This window comes from Squalius cephalus, assembly GCF_949319135.1.
Source record: "Squalius cephalus genome assembly, chromosome: 1".
Lineage (NCBI taxonomy): Eukaryota > Metazoa > Chordata > Actinopteri > Cypriniformes > Leuciscidae > Squalius > Squalius cephalus.
In genome coordinates, this window is record NC_137122.1 from 26,361,155 (window position 1) to 26,382,443 (window position 21,289).

Sequence of the window (21,289 nt, forward strand, 5' to 3'; positions counted from 1 at the left end):
TAACAAGCAAAAGTTTTTATAAATGTTGTGTTTTTTTGCTCTGTGACAGACTCTCATCATACAAGTGAACATTAGTGTGTATCTAAAGACATTCAGTTTGATGCAGACGTTAAAAAGGTGCACTGTACGTCCTCTAGTGTTCATCTGCGGAATTACACATAGCCCATGTTGCACTATTCAAAAATATATATATAAAAAAAAAATCACAATCTGGTAAAAATCATAATTGGATATGTGGAGAGAAAAAGCATTAAAACATTTGTGGTCTCTTTCAAAAACACGTGCATGTTTTGACTGAAAAATTAAGGAATTTGGAGTTACTTTTAGCAGCGAAATTAGTTTTTTTAAAAAGTGACTTATTTTGACATACATAACACAAACAGTCAATTACTAGAATTTTTTTTTTTTTTTTTTTTTGGAAGATGAATTCATATATCACAAATAACTGACTATAAATGCCTAGATAAGGGGAATAAAGCTATTGTATAAATTCTATAAATGACCTAAAGCTATTCTATAAAATTGTACATTTTATATTCACTAACATTTCCTGTAAATTTAATTTTCTATTGTTATTGCAAACCCAAAGAAGCAGCATTTTTTGCTTAGACTTTTTTGTTTTGGACATCGCATTTTTCAATATTTCCGCCCCCTTTTGCGCATTTTATCATAAAGTGTGTGTAGCTTCAGCCTTAAGACCACAGTGGGAAACGGGTGAAGAGAAACAAACAAAAAAAGTCATTCATAAATAACACAGTAATCGTACACAATGGGACATCTGGTCTGTCACGCTTACAGATGATGAACAAACACCACTTCCTTTCAGGCAAGACCCACAGATTAAAATTCAGAGTATTTCAGAGTGTGACGAACTTCCCGTTGAAACTCAAACCGCTCGCAAACGAACAGACAGACTTTAAATAAACACCGCATACGGTTACCCTACTGGCCAAGGTCTTGAGTTAGTGGTCCTGCCTCTGTGTGACACACACAGTGCTTGAGTAGTGCCTGGAAGTGTTATGCATGTATGATCATGTCAGAAACGTGTGAAGAGAGACACCTGAGCAATGTCCATAGTCTGACTGGGAGTCAGTCGGCCCAGGATGAACCTCCTACTCAGCAGGTGAAGGAGCGTCGCCCCCTCGGGGCTTCAGCGTGTCATTTCCTGCAGGCCTCAGCGCAGTGCTGGAACTGGGCGAAGCTGAGAAACACCTGTTCCAGTGAGATCTGGCTGACGCAGTAGTCCTCGATGCTGTACTTCTCTTTGGCTGTTTCTAGCACCCCGAACACCTGAGACAAAACGACATCACGTTAAAAATGTGTCCTATCAGTGTGTTCACGGTGCGAGCTCGTGGAGGTCTTGTCTATCGAGCGGCCATTATGCAGAGACATCTGTGTCCAAGTACACGCTTAACATGTCTTCTTCACTAAAGGTCAATGGAGTAAAATATTAGCATAATGCTTAAATCAAAAATGTTGTTGTTTTTTTTTGCGTAAAAACAAAATCTACATTTGGTCCGATCAAAATAAAGGGTCAAGAAAAATAGGTTGTGGTAATACTGGTTATGTTTGAAATAGACACCTAGAATACTGCATTCTATATATATATACTGTGTGTGTGTGTGTGAGAGTGTGTGTGTATATATAGTTATAGTTCTTCTCTAAGGCTTTGGCAATTTTATTTAGTTTGTGTTAAGTGTTGTTTTTGGTACACAAAACTGATGTATTTATTTATTTTTTTTCATTTAATAAAAAGTTAATCACAAAAATATGTATCATATGAAAAAGTAGGCTATGTAAGAATAAACGTTTAGAGAGTGTTAGTTACCCATAATTTAGTGGAAATTATGTTGCACTCATTTTGTTTAAAATTCCCCCCAAAAAATGTAAATTGAATTATTAATTAATGATTTCAATTTTCATTTTTCAATTTTAATTTTAAATGCAGCTGAGATCAAACTAGAAATGGAAGGTCAAGTTCAGAGCATTGCATTGTGGGAAACTGCACATTTGAGTAAGTATGGGTAAGCATTGAGACGTACCTGTGCCCAAGTAAGAGTTTTGTCAGTCAGGTGATAGTGGACCATCCCCTGGTGTTCATCCTTCAGTGAACTCCCTATGAAAGCCATCAGGTGAAAGGTTTCAAAACTGTCCAACTGTCCAGCGCAAATACAATGCGTGTCATTTAAATACCTGGAAAGGTGTTTTCAATGAAGTCTTTGAAGAGCTGAAGGTCCATCTCCTCTATCTCGGTCTCCACACGGACTTTGGCCAGCAGTGTGTAACCGCTCCCAAACTTGCTCTTCAGGTGCTGTGGGCTGCCCAGACACTTGAACTGGCCGTTCACCATGACAGCCAGCCGAGTACACAGCGCCTCGCACTCCTCCATACTGCAGAGAGACAATGAGACGGGGTTTGTTCTGCTGCAACATGCTCTTTTCATTTGCAGTTCATATCTGTGTTAGTCAGGAGATGTGTGACTTACCTGTGTGAGGTTATAATGATGGCTTTGCCAGACTCTCTGGTTCGTGTGATCGCGTCCCAAAGCAACCGTCTGGCCACGGGGTCCATGCCAGTGGAAGGCTCGTCCAGAAAGATCACGGGTGGCCCACCGATCAGAGCCATGCCTGCACTCAACTTCCTCTTATTGCCGCCACTGTGCAGAAGAACCAATAGACAACTTTGAATACAACATTTCACAAACAAATGATTTTACTTCTCACATTCAGTCTTCCTGTTGCATCTTTTTCTCTACACTTCAATCTCAACTACTCATTCATTTCCCACCTTCTATCCATCATCTACCAATCTATCATTCATCGTATCTAACCATCCGTTCATTATATCTAGATCATATCCATTCATCACAACTAACCATTCATTCATCATATCTATAATTACCCCTCATATCTAATTATGCATCCACTCTTATAACATATCTAACCATCTATTCATCATATCTAACATCTATTCATCATATCTAACCATCTATTCATCACATCTAACCATTTATACCATGGGCTGTTTAAATACTCAATTCTGATTGGCTGGAAGGTGTGCAGTAAAACCGTTTAATGCACAGGTAGTTCCAGTCAGTTTGATTACAGTTCGAAATTAATCCGCTACATTGGTAACCATAGTAACACAGATACACTTGCAAGCAGAGTGAGAGACGCATATGAAAACGTTTAGGTAGGCTTAAGCAACGAGGGGACTGTAGCTGCTAGACTTTAAAGAAGAGATCGACGCACACAGGTAACGTTAACTCGTGCACGCATCTCTCTCTCTCTCTCTCTCTCTCTCTCTCTCTCTCTGTTCCTTCTCCTTCAGTTCTCTGTCTCTCTCTTTTAATAATGAATTTAAATAAATGTGAATTCATTCAAATAAAAGCAATCCGATGGCTCTACTTTATTTAAAGCGGACGGAGTGCAAGAACTGACGAGCCTAAACTTAAGAAATAACCGTCATTTTTACACGTCTGTTAAAAAATTACACTGTAAACATCAGTTACAGCTTTAACTTATTTTTAACTTGGCAAATAACCAAGGTATAAGCGGGATAATCCACGGCTAGCCATGCATTAAAGAATTTTAATGCACTTCGTAGAGGCAACCACCCTCCGCTTCGCGTCGGGTGGTTCTTCGCCTATACGTCGTGCATTAAAATTCTTTAATGCATGGCTAGCCGTGGATTATCCCTTACCTATTCATCATATCTAACCATCTATTCATCACATCTAACCATCTATTCATCATATCTAACATCTATTAATCATATCTAACCATCTATTCATCATATCTAACATCTATTAATCATATCTAACCATCTATTCATCATATCTAACATCTATTAATCATATCTAACCATCTAATTCATCATATCTAACATCTATTCATCATATCTAACATTTATCCATCATATCTAACCATCTATTCATCACATCTAACCATCTATTCATCATATCTAACATCTATTCATCACATCTAACCATCTATTCATCATATCTAACATCTATTAATCATATCTAACCATCTATTCATCATATCTAACATCTATTAATCATATCTAACCATCTAATTCATCATATCTAACATCTATTCATCATTTCTAACCATTTATCCATCATATCTAACTATCTATTCATCACATCTAACCATCTAATTCATCATATCTAACATCTATTCATCATATCTAACACCTATTCATCATATCTAACCATCTATTCATCATATCTAACCATCTATTCATCATATCTAACCATCTATTCATCATATCTAACCATCTATTCATCATATCTAACCATCTATTCATCACATCTAACCATCTATTCATCATATCTAACCATCTATTCATCACATCTAACCATCTATTCATCACATCTAACCATCTATTCATCATATCTAACCATCTATTCATCATATCTAACCATCTATTCATCATATCTAACCATATTTTAATCATATCTAACCATCTATTCATCATATCTAACCATCTATTCATCATATCTAACATCTATTCATCATATCTAACCATCTATTCATCACATCTAACCATCTATTCATCACATCTAACCATCTATTCATCATATCTAACATCTATTCATCATATCTAACCATCTATTCATCACATCTAACCATCTATTCATCACATCTAACCATCTATTCATCATATCTAACATCTATTCATCATATCTAACATCTATTCATCATATCTAACATCTATTCATCATATCTAACCATCTATTCATCATATCTAACCATCTATTCATCATATCTAACATCTATTCATCATATCTAACATCTATTCATCATATCTAACACCTATTCATCATATCTAACACCTATTCATCATATCTAACCATCTATTCATCATATCTAACCATATTTTAATCATATCTAACTATCTATTCATCACATCTAACCATTTATTCATCATATCTAACCATCTAATTCATCATATCTAACATCTATTCATCATATCTAACACCTATTCATCATATCTAACCATCTATTCATCATATCTAACCATCTATTCATCATATCTAACCATCTATTCATCATATCTAACCATCTATTCATCATATCTAACATCTATTCATCATATCTAACATCTATTCATCATATCTAACACCTATTCATCATATCTAACACCTATTCATCATATCTAACCATCTATTCATCATATCTAACCATATTTTAATCATATCTAACTATCTATTCATCACATCTAACCATTTATTCATCATATCTAACCATCTAATTCATCATATCTAACATCTATTCATCATATCTAACACCTATTCATCATATCTAACCATCTATTCATCATATCTAACCATCTATTCATCATATCTAACCATCTATTCATCATATCTAACATCTATTCATCATATCTAACCATCTATTCATCACATCTAACCATCTATTCATCACATCTAACCATCTATTCATCACATCTAACCATCTATTCATCACATCTAACCATCTATTCATCATATCTAACCATCTATTCATCATATCTAACCATCTATTCATCATATCTAACCATATTTTAATCATATCTAACCATCTATTCATCATATCTAACCATCTATTCATCATATCTAACATCTATTCATCATATCTAACCATCTATTCATCATATCTAACCATCTATTCATCATATCTAACCATCTATTCATCATATCTAATATCTATTCATCATATCTAACTATCTATTCATCATATCTACCATCTATTCATCATATCTAACATCTATTCATCACATCTAACCATCTATTCATCATATCTAACCATCTATTCATCACATCTAACCATCTATTCATCATATCTAACCATCTATTCATCATATCTAACCATATTTTAATCATATCTAACCATCTATTCATCATATCTAACTATCTATTCATCATATCTAACTATCTATTCATCACATCTAACCATCTATTCATCATATCTAACCATCTAATTCATCATATCTAACATCTATTCATCATATCTAACATTTATTCATCATATCTAACATCTATTCATCATATCTAACCATCTATTCATCACATCTAACCATCTATTCATCACATCTAACCATCTATTCATCATATCTAACCATCTATTCATCATATCTAACCATATTTTAATCATATCTAACCATCTATTCATCATATCTAACAATCTATTCATCATATCTAACCATCTATTCATCATATCTAACCATCTTTTCATCATATCTAACCATCTAATTCATCATATCTAACATATATTCATCATATCTAACCATCTATTCAACATATCTAATATCTATTCATCATATCTAACTATCTATTCATCATATCTAACCATCTATTCATCATATCTAACCATCTATTCATCATATCTAACCATCTTTTCATCATATCTAACCATCTAATTCATCATATCTAATATCTATTCATCATATCTAACTATCTATTCATCATATCTACCATCTATTCATCATATCTAACATCTATTCATCATATCTAACCATCTATTCATCATATCTAACCATCTATTCATCACATCTAACCATCTATTCATCATATCTAACCATCTATTCATCACATCTAACCATCTATTCATCACATCTAACCATCTATTCATCATATCTAACCATCTATTCATCATATCTAACCATCTATTCATCATATCTAACCATATTTTAATCATATCTAACCATCTATTCATCATATCTAACCATCTATTCATCATATCTAACATCTATTCATCATATCTAACCATCTATTCATCATATCTAACCATCTATTCATCATATCTAACCATCTATTCATCATATCTAACATCTATTCATCATATCTAACATCTATTCATCATATCTAACCATCTATTCATCATATCTAACCATCTATTCATCACATCTAACCATCTATTCATCACATCTAACTATCTATTCATCATATCTAACCATCTTTTCATCATATCTAACCATCTATTCATCATATCTAACCATATTTTAATCATATCTAACCATCTATTCATCATATCTAACAATCTATTCATCATATCTAACCATCTATTCATCATATCTAACCATCTTTTCATCATATCTAACCATCTAATTCATCATATCTAATATCTATTCATCATATCTAACTATCTATTCATCATATCTACCATCTATTCATCATATCTAACATCTATTCATCACATCTAACCATCTATTCATCATATCTAACCATCTATTCATCACATCTAACCATCTATTCATCATATCTAACCATCTATTCATCATATCTAACCATATTTTAATCATATCTAACCATCTATTCATCATATCTAACTATCTATTCATCATATCTAACTATCTATTCATCACATCTAACCATCTATTCATCATATCTAACCATCTAATTCATCATATCTAACATCTATTCATCATATCTAACATCTATTCATCATATCTAACATCTATTCATCATATCTAACCATCTATTCATCACATCTAACCATCTATTCATCACATCTAACCATCTATTCATCACATCTAACCATCTATTCATCATATCTAACCATCTATTCATCATATCTAACCATATTTTAATCATATCTAACCATCTATTCATCATATCTAACAATCTATTCATCATATCTAACCATCTATTCATCATATCTAACCATCTTTTCATCATATCTAACCATCTAATTCATCATATCTAACATCTATTCATCATATCTAACCATCTATTCAACATATCTAATATCTATTCATCATATCTAACTATCTATTCATCATATCTAACCATCTATTCATCATATCTAACCATCTATTCATCATATCTAACCATCTTTTCATCATATCTAACCATCTAATTCATCATATCTAATATCTATTCATCATATCTAACTATCTATTCATCATATCTACCATCTATTCATCATATCTAACATCTATTCATCATATCTAACCATCTATTCATCATATCTAACCATCTATTCATCACATCTAACCATCTATTCATCATATCTAACCATCTATTCATCATATGATGTCCCGTCCTTCGGATGAGACGTTAAACCGAGGTCCTGACTCTCTGTGGTCATTAAAAATCCCAGGATGTCTTTCGAAAGAGTAGGGGTGTAACCCCCGCATCCTGGCCAAATTTGCCCCATGGCCTCTGTCCATCATGGCCCCCTAATCATCCTCATATATACTGATTGGCTTCATCACTGTCTCCTCTCCACCAGTAAGCTGGTGTGTGGTGGGCGTTCTGGCGCAATATGGCTGCCGTCGCATCATCCAGGTGGATGCTGCACATTGGTGGTGGTTGAGGAGATCCCCCATTCTATGTAAAGCGCTTTGAGTGCCGAGAAAAGCGCTATATAAATGTAATGAATTATTATTATTAATTATATCTAACCATATTTTAATCATATCTAACCATCTATTCATCATATCTAACTATCTATTCATCACATCTAACCATCTATTCATCATATCTAACCATCTAATTCATCATATCTAACATCTATTCATCATATCTAACATCTATTCATCATATCTAACATCTATTCATCATATCTAACCATCTATTCATCACATCTAACCATCTATTCATCACATCTAACCATCTATTCATCACATCTAACCATCTATTCATCATATCTAACCATCTATTCATCATATCTAACCATATTTTAATCATATCTAACCATCTATTCATCATATCTAACAATCTATTCATCATATCTAACCATCTATTCATCATATCTAACCATCTTTTCATCATATCTAACCATCTAATTCATCATATCTAACATCTATTCATCATATCTAACCATCTATTCAACATATCTAATATCTATTCATCATATCTAACTATCTATTAATCATATCTAACCATCTATTCATCATATCTAACCATCTATTCATCATATCTAACCATCTAGTCAACATATCTAACATCTATTCATCATATCTAACTATCTATTAATCATATCTAACATCTATTCATCATATCTAACTATCTATTCATCATATCTAACCATCTAATTCATCATATCTAACATCTATTCATCATATCTAACATCTATTCATCATATCTAACATCTATTCATCATATCTAACATCTATTCATCATATCTAACCATCTATTCATCACATCTAACCATCTATTCATCACATCTAACCATCTATTCATCATATCTAACCATCTATTCATCATATCTAACCATATTTTAATCATATCTAACCATCTATTCATCATATCTAACAATCTATTCATCATATCTAACCATCTATTCATCATATCTAACCATCTTTTCATCATATCTAACCATCTAATTCATCATATCTAACATCTATTCATCATATCTAACCATCTATTCAACATATCTAATATCTATTCATCATATCTAACATCTATTCATCATATCTAACTATCTATTAATCATATCTAACATCTATTCATCATATCTAACTATCCATTCATCATATCTAACTATCTATTCATCATATCTAACATCCACGTACATCTAACCATCTATTCATCATATCTAACATCCACGTACATCTAACCATCTATTCATCATATCTAACCACCCGTCCTCTTTATCTCAGGTCTCACGTTCATACCTGTAGCTGCGGACGAGTTTGTCAGCGTGAGGTTCAAGCAGCAGCGAGCGCAGGACGTTTTCTACACAGGCGGTGGTATACTTCTCTGGGATGCCCCTCAGTCTGGCATACATGCTCAGGGTTTCCCGCCCCGTCATGTGATCCAGCACAGCGTCAAACTGGGGACAGTAGCCGATTCTCTGTTGCACCTGAAGCGAAGTCATATTTAACAATATTTAACAATGATTAACTCTGTTGAATCATATATCATTCACATATCCCAACTATGATAAAAAAATGTCAAAATATCATATGTAAATCTCCAGTGTTCAGGAACTGAAACTTTTATATGAAGTGTCAAATATGAGATAACAAAATGGCCAACCTTTTTCACATCTCGGAGGATGCTGTAGCCGTCAATAAAGGCATCCCCTGAGGTGACGCTTTCATCTCCCGTCAGCATTTTGAATGTCGTTGTCTTCCCTGCTCCATTAAATCCCAGCAAACCAAAGCACTCACCCTTCCCAACGGCCAGGGACAAACGGTCCACTGCTAACAGCGTCTGCCCGCCTGAATATACCTAGTGAAACACAACCACAGATCTTAGGCAAAGGAGGAGAAAGGGACAATAACAGTAACCTAAATAAGTAGATGATGCTGTGACCAAATTAACATGGTGTTTTCAGGGCATTGCAGCAATGATATTTGCTTTGTGATAATATGCAAAACCATACATAACTTACTGTTTAGCATATTTGCCAGCAACTTACTTCTGTAGAACGTTGTTGTACACCAATATTCAATTTAATGGCTTTTGTGAGGCTTCCTTTGAATACTACGACAGCTAATTTTGGCAAAGACTGGACACATTTGACAGAAAGCCATAGAAAGGACCTTGGAAATTGTTAGTCTTAGTAAATCAAGAAGCGTGATCTTAGGCCAAATTATTCCCAAGCAATTTTGAGATTATGGATTTTCTGCATGTTTTATACACTTTGGCCAATAGGTGGCGGTGCCATCCAACTGGTTTTGTACACTTAGGGCATTGTGGCAATTATAAAGTGGAATTTCCTTTTCGATAGATTAAATCATTGCAAAAATATCTTCTCACTGATGGAATCTGTAGGTGAATTTAATCCATCAACAAACCTTAAAATGGCAGGAAAATATAGGCCAGTGGAAACTGAAACCTTATGGTACATACAGTACGTTGACACACAGTAGTTTGGAGCCAAATAATATTATGTGACGGCATACCTTGCTGATCTCCTGTAGAATGAGTGGGCTGCCCACCATGGACTCAACCACTGGCTGGCAATCCAAAACTCTCTTCCTCTCCTCGGCAACATCTCTGTCCTCGGGTTGAAGAGCTTCTTCTGCCAATAGCAGAGCCTGACAAAAACACATACCCATGATTGTGACTGATAACATACAAACCAATAATATTTTAGCAGCATATTTTCCCTCCTCTCCCACCTTCTTGCGTCTCCTGAAGAGGTTGAGTAGCGTGCGGATGCACCGGAGCTCGATGAAGAAGACCAGGGCGATGAAGACGACACCCTGCAGGGACATGGCCACCAGGAAGCGGCCCACTCCTGGCTCATCCATGGAAAAGTAGTTCACTTGATACGTGATGTCTGCAGACGACAATGAGAATGTCAACACAGTCCCATGTTAAGTGCGCCAGATGATGCTAAGATTCAAAAGGTTTACCAACAATCAAATAAAATCAGGATTTTCAATCTCGTAGCTCATCAACACAGCAAACACGGCAGATGATTTAATTAGCGTGGACACACACAGGCTAACTTGTAACAGAAAACAGGCCGAACAGAAGATTTAGTGTCCACAGCTTCACATTTACATTAGCCAAGTGAAAGCACATTTCTAATTCCTAAAATGAGTCGGCACCAAATCCAACGCAACTAAACGACAGGGAAATAATTTACAAGTTTTCATATATAACCAGCCATCACATACAACCATCCATGTATCATATATAACCATTCATCCATCCATCATATCCATCCTTCCATCATATCTAATCATCCATCCATCATATCTATCCATCAATCATATCTAACGTGAAGTTATATCATATCTAACCATCCATCCATCATATCTACCCATCTATCCAGCATATCTACCAATCCATCCATCATATCTACCCATCTATCCATCATATCTACCCATCTATCCATCATATCTACCCACCCATCCATCCATCATATCTACCCATCTATCCATCATATCTACATATCCATCCATCCTTCCTTGCTATCTAACCATCCATCCATTCATCATATCCATCATATATAACCATCCATCTATCTTGTCTAACCATCCATCCATCATATCTATGTGACCATCCATCCATCTATCATATCTAACAATCCATCCACCCATCCATCCATTATATGTAACCATAATTTGTCATATCTAACCATTCATTCTTTATATCTAACCATCTATTCTTCATATCTAACATCCATCTATCATATATAACCATACATCCATCAATTCTAACCATACATCCACTCTTCATATCTAACTAACCATCATTTCTAATCATCCATCATATTCATCAATTTTGGACAATTCACTGTGGGGGGGAGCAACGCCAGAAACAGAACCGTTCACTCACTGAAGTGCTTGCAGATGTAGCCGGCAAAGACGTTGGAGGTGCAGAAGGTGATGATCTCGTAGTTCTGGTAGAACTCGCTGAAGGACATGCCCAGGCAGTAATTCGGGAAGATCAGGAAGACTTTATCCAGGATATAGGAGAGGTCTAGCAGATTCAGCTCTGGACCACAAGAACATGAGGTGTGTGAATAGTTATTGTAAGAAATTAAAAGCATTCTGAGCGCACGAGTGTGGACATGCATTTCTCACCAGGTATGGTCATGATGGTGACCGCGAGGAAGGTTGCGGTGCCGCTGAGGATGTTGAAGATGGTGAGTCGCGTGTAGGCTCTGGCTGCCGTGGAGAACAGGAAGCTGAGCAGGTACATGAGGGGAATCACCGCCCAGCCATACAGAAGCAGCATCAATAGAACATCCACCAGGTGGTTGTCAGCCACGAACGCTTTTACTGAAAACACTCGGAAGACCACCTGAGAGAAAACAAACAAACACGTCAAGAATAATGAGCTTAGTTGAACATATAGACATTCAGTCAGAGCAGACGACATAGTTGAGAACCTGTTCTAATTTAATCCCAGGATTCCGTTAACGGTTCTGCTGGGACTAAGGTCTATGAAGTTCTGAAACAATGTTGTTCTTGCATGTCAAATGATAAATATGTCCTAGACCAGTGGTTCTCAATTTTTTTGACTCCCTTGTAAAACATATGAAGGACCCCCAAGATATTTCGTCTGCTGTAAAGACAAAGCTGCTCTTTTTTTAAGGTTTTTTTGTTTTTGCAGAGACTAGGAGTGGCAAAATAACTAGAATTTAACAGTTAAATATTTATTTAAATATTATTATTTATTTTTCTAATAATGTTTACTTGAATGATTCTAAATTATTTAAATACACTTCATTTTTTTTAAAAACTGAAATGTTCTTCAGAGTTTGCACTTTTTATTATCAATAAATTTACATATCACAAATTATTATTGTACTCCCAAATAGCAATTTCATTTCAATAAAATATATATTGGTTATATAAATGTCCATGACTTTTACTTTCGATGACTTTTCCAGGTCTAGAAATAGAACTTTTAAAATTTCTAGGTTTCCCAAAACTGTGGGAACCTTGGTTCACAAACAAAGAATGAGGGAATGAATTAAAATTCATTCCTTTCTTAAAATTCAAGAAATATATGACATCAGCTTACATTTGAGCTGTTTTAGTGTATTTAAATCACATTTTGTCTTATTTTAAACCATTCTGAGCCATCTTGCAACTGTGATGAGGCCCCCAGATTAAGAACTACTGTCCTAGACAGTACGTTCATACTGACCAGCATGAGCAGGCAGGGCAACAGGAAGTTGATGAGGTCCCACAGCAGGGCGGAGAACCAGAAGTTGGAGATGTAGACCCCGCTGACCTGCTGCAAGTGCTTGGACTTCACCGACCGCTCAGAGACGAGGAGCAGGGCAAAGGTGCTGGCTAATGACGCCATGCCGTACATGAGGTTTATGGCGATGGCGAAGCCTGTCTGACCCCTGTAGAGACAAAAATGGAAGATCGATGAAACAACCAAACAGCTAAATGTGCCAAGTTAACTTAGGGTTCTGGGTTTGTTCAAATCGCGATATTAAACTTTAAAAAGACTGCGGTTTAAACATGAAATCTGCATGTTATGCAATGTGTTTCAGATACACATTTGTCAACTACACATACTTCTTAAAGCAATAATAAGGTCCTTGCACACTGAGTCAGAAATTTTCGTATGCATTTTTTTCGTATTCGTAATTCGATGGCTCTGAATTGTCAAAACACCATTCAAAATGCTTGTTATGGAAAACGCAGACAAACAAGATCGCAAAGATCTTAACTCTGTTTTACAACACTTCTTGCTAAAAATGTTACATTTTCATTTGATTACGTTGTAAAAGATTAATTGAAAGTTTTATGCCTTCATTTGTTTACCACCATTTTTCCTAATAAACAAGTATTATACCATAAAACACAGAATCCAGGAAAATTAAAACAGACAGCACAGAATTTCTGGGAAAAAAAACTAAAAGGCATTTTCTTAGGGCCCTGTTATTGTTAAAATGTTAACAAGTTAATAAATGATTAGATTGATAAGACATTATTTTTGTTGATTTAACGGAATCCAGAAAAACAAAGAATTTGGGAAAAGATAAAATGGAATTTAGGAAACCATGAAATGGAGTTCTATTGGGCATATTCAAAAGGCTGGCACGTACTCGGACAGCTGGCTCTGCGCCGCCTCGGACATTTTGCGGGGCATGGGGTAATTTCCAGTGCGGATAGAGGCTTTGGGTCCTGCTAGTAGCTTGTAGAGAGCGTTGTCAACCAGCATGAGCGCCGATGCGGAGGTGTGGTAGCCCTGGTTGTTGAAGTAGCCGGTGACCTCAGCGCACTCCCTGGATCTGCCCCTGAAAGTGGCGCCCACCACACAGTGCTCGTTGAAAGCTCCGCCCTCCCGCATGGCGTTATATAGCACGTACTCTGAGAAATCTGAACAGACAAACGTTAGGATGTTAGGATGTTGTCATGGAAGCTACTGCGCATCACACTAGCATAATAAGAGCAGCGATACCTGTTATATTAGTGTCAGCCGTGGCTCTCTGGGAAGGCAGCTGTGTGGCATAGATCTCAGCCAGAGCTGCAGCCAACGGCCCAGCGTGGGCATCTAAGGCCACGGGTACGTGGGTAGGGCCGTACTGCTTTAGTGCCAGGCGGAGCTGGGGCGAGTTATGGCTCCTAGGGACGGTACGGGCCACCACTAGAGCCACCACTGTGAAGATGAGCGGCACCAGGAACTGAGCCACCATCACTTTCCAGTTGCGCCAGCTGTAGAGCGCCCTCTTCAGGAACATAGCGTAGAACTGCTGCATATAGAGTCTGGCCTGAGGATAAAAACAGGCAGAAAATAATGTTTACAAATACAATAAATGCAAAAAAGAGAGAACCACTATTCTGTCTATCTATCTATCCATTCATCCATCTTAATCATTTTATAAATAAATTAACACTTTTATTCAGCAAAGACAGATTCAATTTATGTTACAAAAGATTTCTATTTCAAATAAATGAAATGCTGTTCTTTTGATGTTCGTTCTATTCATCAAAAAATCAGACATGTTTCCTGAGCATCAAATCATCATATCAGAATGATTTCTGAAGGATCATGTGACACTGAAGACTGGAGTAATGATGCTGAAAATTCAGCTTTGATCACAGGAATAAATTTTATAATAAATTACAATTAGAGCTGTCAGAATATTACATAATGTGTGTGTGTGTGTGTGTGTATATATATATATATATATTTGATGATGATTTGATGATGTATATATATATAAATATATATATATATATATATATATATATATATATATATATATATATATATATATATGATGATATTTGATGATATTTCTATATAGTATGTCTGTGTGTGTGCATTTATACTGTATATATACACATATATATTTATACATATACTGCATATACACACATACATTTATTTATTTTTATATATATATATATATATATATATATATATATATATATATATATATATATATATATATATATATATATATATATATATGCACTGTATATATATTTTGTGTAAACACAAACTTTTTTCTCCAATAGAAAACAGTCATTAAAAAAAAATACTGCACAAAAGTTTCACACCCCAAGGAAGTAACATTATTTGAATCAAATGATATCAAAGCTACTGTATAAAAAAAAAAAAAAAAAAAATACATTTAGTAGTTTATGGGAAATTTAAGTTTATCACTAAATACAAACCAGCTAATCCCTACTAAGAAATATCTTATTTACACTAAATCAACAACCAAGTTACTTACAACCTTGTAACCCATACTAGCTTTTTTTCTTTTTTACAGTGTTAAAAATAATTAAATAATTGATTTTTAATTCTAACAATTTTACTTGATGTTAATGCTAAAAAAAATTTTTAAAACAAAAACACAAATCAGTGTACTAAACTATATAAAATGTCCCAAACAGGACTGCAATACCTGTATAAAACAGAAACAATAATAAAACAACCACTACCATTTAATGTGACCTCCTCAACAAAATTTTCTGAAGCGCCTCCTTTCTCTGACCTTGAGCTGATAAATAAAACAATTCTTCTTTATTATTTTCCTGCCGTATTTTGTTATTAGAGAACAAAAAGCCTGGAAAACGCACAGTGGGATCAAGAGGTGAATGTAAGCAATTTATTATTATTATTATTATTATTTATTATTATTATATAGTATTGTGAGTGGTAAAAAAGTCGCTGACAGGTAATTGCATGGCTCTATAGTCCACGTGTCTATAATATTCGGGCTTGGGTTTCTCATTCAATGTTAGATTATAGGATCAAAAGTGCAGTAAGCGATTTCTGAGAAATGCTGTTGAAAGTGGATCGGACAGAGCACCAAAACACACTTGTACCCAATCAGCAGTGAGGGGCGTATACACTCATTAGTGCCTATGTCGCATAGCGTGTTTGTGAATTTGGGGGCGATAGAAGCGTGATCATTTTGGGTAGGGGCATGTTTGTTTTGGTGATTTCAAATATCAACAGCGTTTCTCAGAAATCACTTACTGCACCTTTAATGTCACCTAGAAAAGTAATATCACTTCATTTATAAAAGCACAGTTAGTTTGCGAAGCGCTAAAAGCACTGACCCCGGTGTTGAGTTTGATATTGGAGCAGTCCTCTGAGATCATAGTGCCGCTGTCGGTGAAATCTGTCACGTCAGTCATGCCGCTGATGCTGCTGGAGTCGTCCATGGTCCAGTCATGTGACCTCCGCTCATGCTGGTACTGCAGAGCAGGGAGCTGGATGGCTTGAATATCCAGATTGGAGTCCACGAGCTTCCCGACCCTGAGAGATTGAGCGCACGCAAACACACACAGTTGCATAAAAAGACGAAACAAACATGAGGATCTGCATGAAAGTGGCTGTTACTGGAACACAGCTGGACAGCCATTCAATGTGCATACACAGAAGTGGTTATATAAAACGTAGAAGGGCTCAGAGAAATTATGCTGAAGGAGAGAAAGCATTGATGTCACTGTAACCTGTCACTCCGAACCCTGTCCTACAGCTCTCCAAATCCATCATGAAAAAGGTTTTGTGAATGTGAAGGAGAATTGATTAAAAAAATCTTCTCTGAATGACACACCAGAGATTGAGCATGTTTCCACAGGGTGTGTTTTCAATAACACAGTTCCCTGTATGGTTAAGAAGCCCTGCAAATCAATTATTTTAAAAGAATCAGTTCATATATCCAATTAAGCGATTCTTTTTAGTTGCTAACGTGTTTACAGAGATCCTTTCTCTTTTTTAAAAGCATTCAGAATACGTGGCATGATTTCAAAGTGGACGGTCAGTGTTAAAATCAGGGAACATACTGTTTACAAAATGGTACTTTAAACAATTTTTTTCCACATCCGTTTTCATGTGTACATCTCAGCAAACAAGTTTGCGTAGTTTATTATAAGACAATATGTAATAAGACAAAATGACAAAATAACAAAATGTTAATAAGTTATATAATAGTAAATAAATAAATAATCCTAAAATAACACTGGCAGGAGCAGGTAGGGGAAAAATATGTGTGAGTCAAGAGCCGGCGGGAAATCAGTTTCTCACAGAGCTCTAATTCAGTGTGGAAAACCGGAACACAATATAAAATGAAAAAGATGGGGATCAACATTATGTCACAACTCCAAAAACGTTACTGAATAAAATTGGAGCTTTTATCAATAGGAGACTTTTCTTGTGGTCAGATACCTGAGAAAAACCTCCTCCATGGTGGTCACGGACGCCCCGTAGCTGGCGATGCCCAGCTCGTCTCGATTCATCTCCAGCTCAGCAAACAGCAGCTCAAACCTGCGGAGAAACACCAGATCTGAGAGCGCAGTGCAAACTCAAGCCTCAACACACAGGACAGTCAAGAACTGCTGAAACTGCTGAGAGTGGAGAGAAAGAAATCCAGTGATTCCATCCATATCCATTCATTTCTATTAGTTCAACAAAAATGCAAACGTATCATTCTCATGTCACTCAAAGCTTGTATGATGTGCCACAAAAGTAGATAATGAAGTTATTTTTGAGAGCTCAATTATTGTTTACATTTCTACATATATATATATATATATATATATATATTAAGGTGGCCCTTATTTTTCAAGTTTTGATTTATAATTGTCTGACCCCCTCAAGTTGTTCCAATACATGAAAAAATAATTCAGGCAAAATATGAGCTCATTTGAACAATATTTAGAGGTGGCTCGATGACGCTGAAGTTTTGTATAATCAGTTATTATGCTCAATTTGTGATAATTACCACTTGCCTAATTTTATCTCAACTATTTAAATTACATACTTGCTTATTTAATGGCAATTCTGAATTTACACCCATTTTGCATAAAAGTCTATGCATTTCTTGAAGAAGCATAAATTGTGTTATTTTGCCACTTTTGTGACTGTGTATAGTATTGAATACAATACAATTCTCAATACTAAACGTTTTAGAATGAAACATTTTGCTGACTTGTAGAATTGCCTACAAAAACAGCGAACTTTGATGTGCTTGAGCTACCTCTAAATAGTAATATTTTTGGCCCATTTTTTTCTGAGGTGTTTTTAGCATAAATGGAACAACTCTGGCAGGTCAGGCTGCAGAAAAACGAAAAAAAAAAACAATTTGTACACTTAAGGGCCACCCTAATATAGCCTATATATATATATATATATCCTTTTTGGCGCTTGAAGCTGCTGGTCATCCAAATTCTGTATTATTTAATTTTAGTATAGTATTATTTTAGTATAATTGAGATGCTATAATAGTTTTTGTTAATATTTTGAATTAAATTATTTTTTATTTTTTTTCTGTTCTTGCTTTAGTTCAAGTTTAAGTTATTTTTTGTTTGTTTTTAATTGTTTAAAATATGTCCATAGTTTTAGTTATTTTAGTACTTTAACTTAAACTAAAAGAAAATGAAAAATGCTGCCAAATAGCTGAACTACTTTACGATAATAACCTTGGTTCCACGAAAAAACAAACATTTTGTACATTCAGGAACATTGAGGATTAAAAATGACATCATTTTACTTTTGGGGTGAAGCATTTCTATTACGAAGTGCTTTTATGATGTTTTTCTCTCATTGAGGTGATTTAGAGAGTCGCTGAGCAGAAATACGTGTGTGTCATGAACAGAGAAGACTGTTGTTTCAAGACCTTCACTAAAAAACAGATCAATGGGTAAATTTAGTCCATCTGTTGCTATGGCAGCTCACAATAATCAGACCCAAGACTGAAGCCTCATACGCTTCATTCATCTGTATAACACCAAAGACCAAACTACTTTTTTTTCATAATTCATTGTCTCTTATAAGTACCAGCTGAGTTTGTGCAATCGAGGTTATTGATTAAAGACAGTGATGATGAGGACCTTGATGATAAATAACACAACCTCTTCAAAATCAGATGTCAGGATGATTTCAACAGGATTCGACTGGAGCACAGGATTTCAAACAAAGGTGCATTTGCAACAGCATACTAAAATACTGCACATGATTTTTTTGTAGTATGCAGTTCAATGTATGCAAATTCTATTATGCAAACTATCACTTTTGCCAAAATCTGTAGCACACAACCAGAGCACACCAAATGAAATATATCATATCCCACAATGCAATGTATAATAATAGCATGCCACTCGCTGCATTAAACATGCAAAATCATGAAGTCATGTGATGACAATGTAGCAAACTAGTGTTTGAAATGCATTGCAAGCAACATACGGTTTCACACACTACTTTAAAAAAAACAGGCATCTAATATGTGCTGTGTCTGAGTGTTGTCTTACCGGCTGGTGCTCTCTTTGGGCAGTATGTAGGAGAGTTCAGCGCCGGCACTGCTCTCTAGAGTGGCATCAGGCACATACATGCGGACTAGACGGGTGATCTCAGACACGTTACAAAATGCGTCTTTTACAATAACCATGTGGTAACCAGCACCTGAGAGAAGTACAAGAGAAACAGTTTAAATAAAAAAAAATATATATATACATTTCTTTTTACTGAGGGCGTTTTCACACGCGGTGTGTTTTCTCCATTAGTTCCATTCGTTTAGTCATACATGAATACTACTATTGCGCTTGGATCCGCACCAAAACAATCTCTCCGAGATCACCTGAATAAGGTGGTTTTGGCCTGATTGAAAACGAACTCTAGAGCGGTTTGGTTGAGGTGAGAAAGCAATCCGAACCAACGGACCAAAGAAACCAAGCGGTATCATAATTTATAACGGGGAATGTGTTATATAAAAGCAGTCTGATTCTGTGAGTGAGCACATTAGTTATCGCAGTTGAAAACCAAAGAGAAAGCAAGAATGCAGTCCTGATGAAGCCTTGATTCCCGCTCCAACTATATATATCATTTTTAATTAAAGGAGACATATCATGCTTTTAAATCGTTCCTTTTTACATATAAATCATACATTTGTAGTCTATATAAAGCGGAACTGCAATGCTTGGGTCTGAATTCCTCATTATTATAGCTCCACAGGCCCCTTTTCTACCCCTTTTCTGATGTGCGTCTGAGAGCAACTCGTTTTGGTGCGGTCTCTTTAAATACAATTGAGACACTTCATACCCCGCCCCCTCTCCAGGATGCAGAGGTGACACTCGGTTCAACTCCACCCCGTTCGGCCATTTTTGTAGTTTGATAGCAGAGATACGATTATCTAGCGGCACAGAAACTTTTTATTCACACGTTATTAACAAAATGTCAACAACGGAAGACTTGTCCAGCCAGCCTTACATGTTCGAGCCAGAGTCGGAGCCGGAGCGAGATGAAAATGAAGACGACGAACCTGCAGAACAACGTCTTCATATGGACGTATCGCAATGGTGTGTTACTGTATTTACACATGAAACTTTGGTCTTCCGACCTTTTACCACCGTGTCGATTTATTTTGATTAATATGTGCGAGGGAGAGAGAGCAAGACAGCGTCTAGTTTGGAG

At 35.6% G+C, this 21,289-nt stretch overlaps 1 protein-coding gene across 1 annotated transcript in view; it reads right to left on the reverse strand.

Annotated features, from left to right (window-relative positions):
- abca3b (ATP-binding cassette, sub-family A (ABC1), member 3b) overlaps window positions 1-21,289 on the reverse strand; it is a 51,025-nt gene continuing 29,736 nt past the window's right edge. Inside the window, exons 16-31 of the mRNA XM_079869387.1 lie at window positions 20,131-20,281; window positions 18,050-18,148; window positions 16,939-17,137; window positions 14,822-15,131; window positions 14,466-14,739; window positions 13,550-13,754; window positions 12,478-12,697; window positions 12,230-12,388; window positions 11,062-11,222; window positions 10,843-10,977; window positions 9,971-10,165; window positions 9,607-9,794; window positions 2,486-2,656; window positions 2,194-2,390; window positions 2,043-2,116; window positions 1-1,290 (exon numbers count right to left, since the gene is read on the reverse strand). Coding sequence (XP_079725513.1) covers window positions 1,159-1,290; window positions 2,043-2,116; window positions 2,194-2,390; window positions 2,486-2,656; window positions 9,607-9,794; window positions 9,971-10,165; window positions 10,843-10,977; window positions 11,062-11,222; window positions 12,230-12,388; window positions 12,478-12,697; window positions 13,550-13,754; window positions 14,466-14,739; window positions 14,822-15,131; window positions 16,939-17,137; window positions 18,050-18,148; window positions 20,131-20,281 — 2,870 coding nt within the window. The 3' untranslated portion in view covers window positions 1-1,158. The remainder of the gene's footprint in view (window positions 1,291-2,042; window positions 2,117-2,193; window positions 2,391-2,485; window positions 2,657-9,606; window positions 9,795-9,970; window positions 10,166-10,842; window positions 10,978-11,061; window positions 11,223-12,229; window positions 12,389-12,477; window positions 12,698-13,549; window positions 13,755-14,465; window positions 14,740-14,821; window positions 15,132-16,938; window positions 17,138-18,049; window positions 18,149-20,130; window positions 20,282-21,289) is intronic.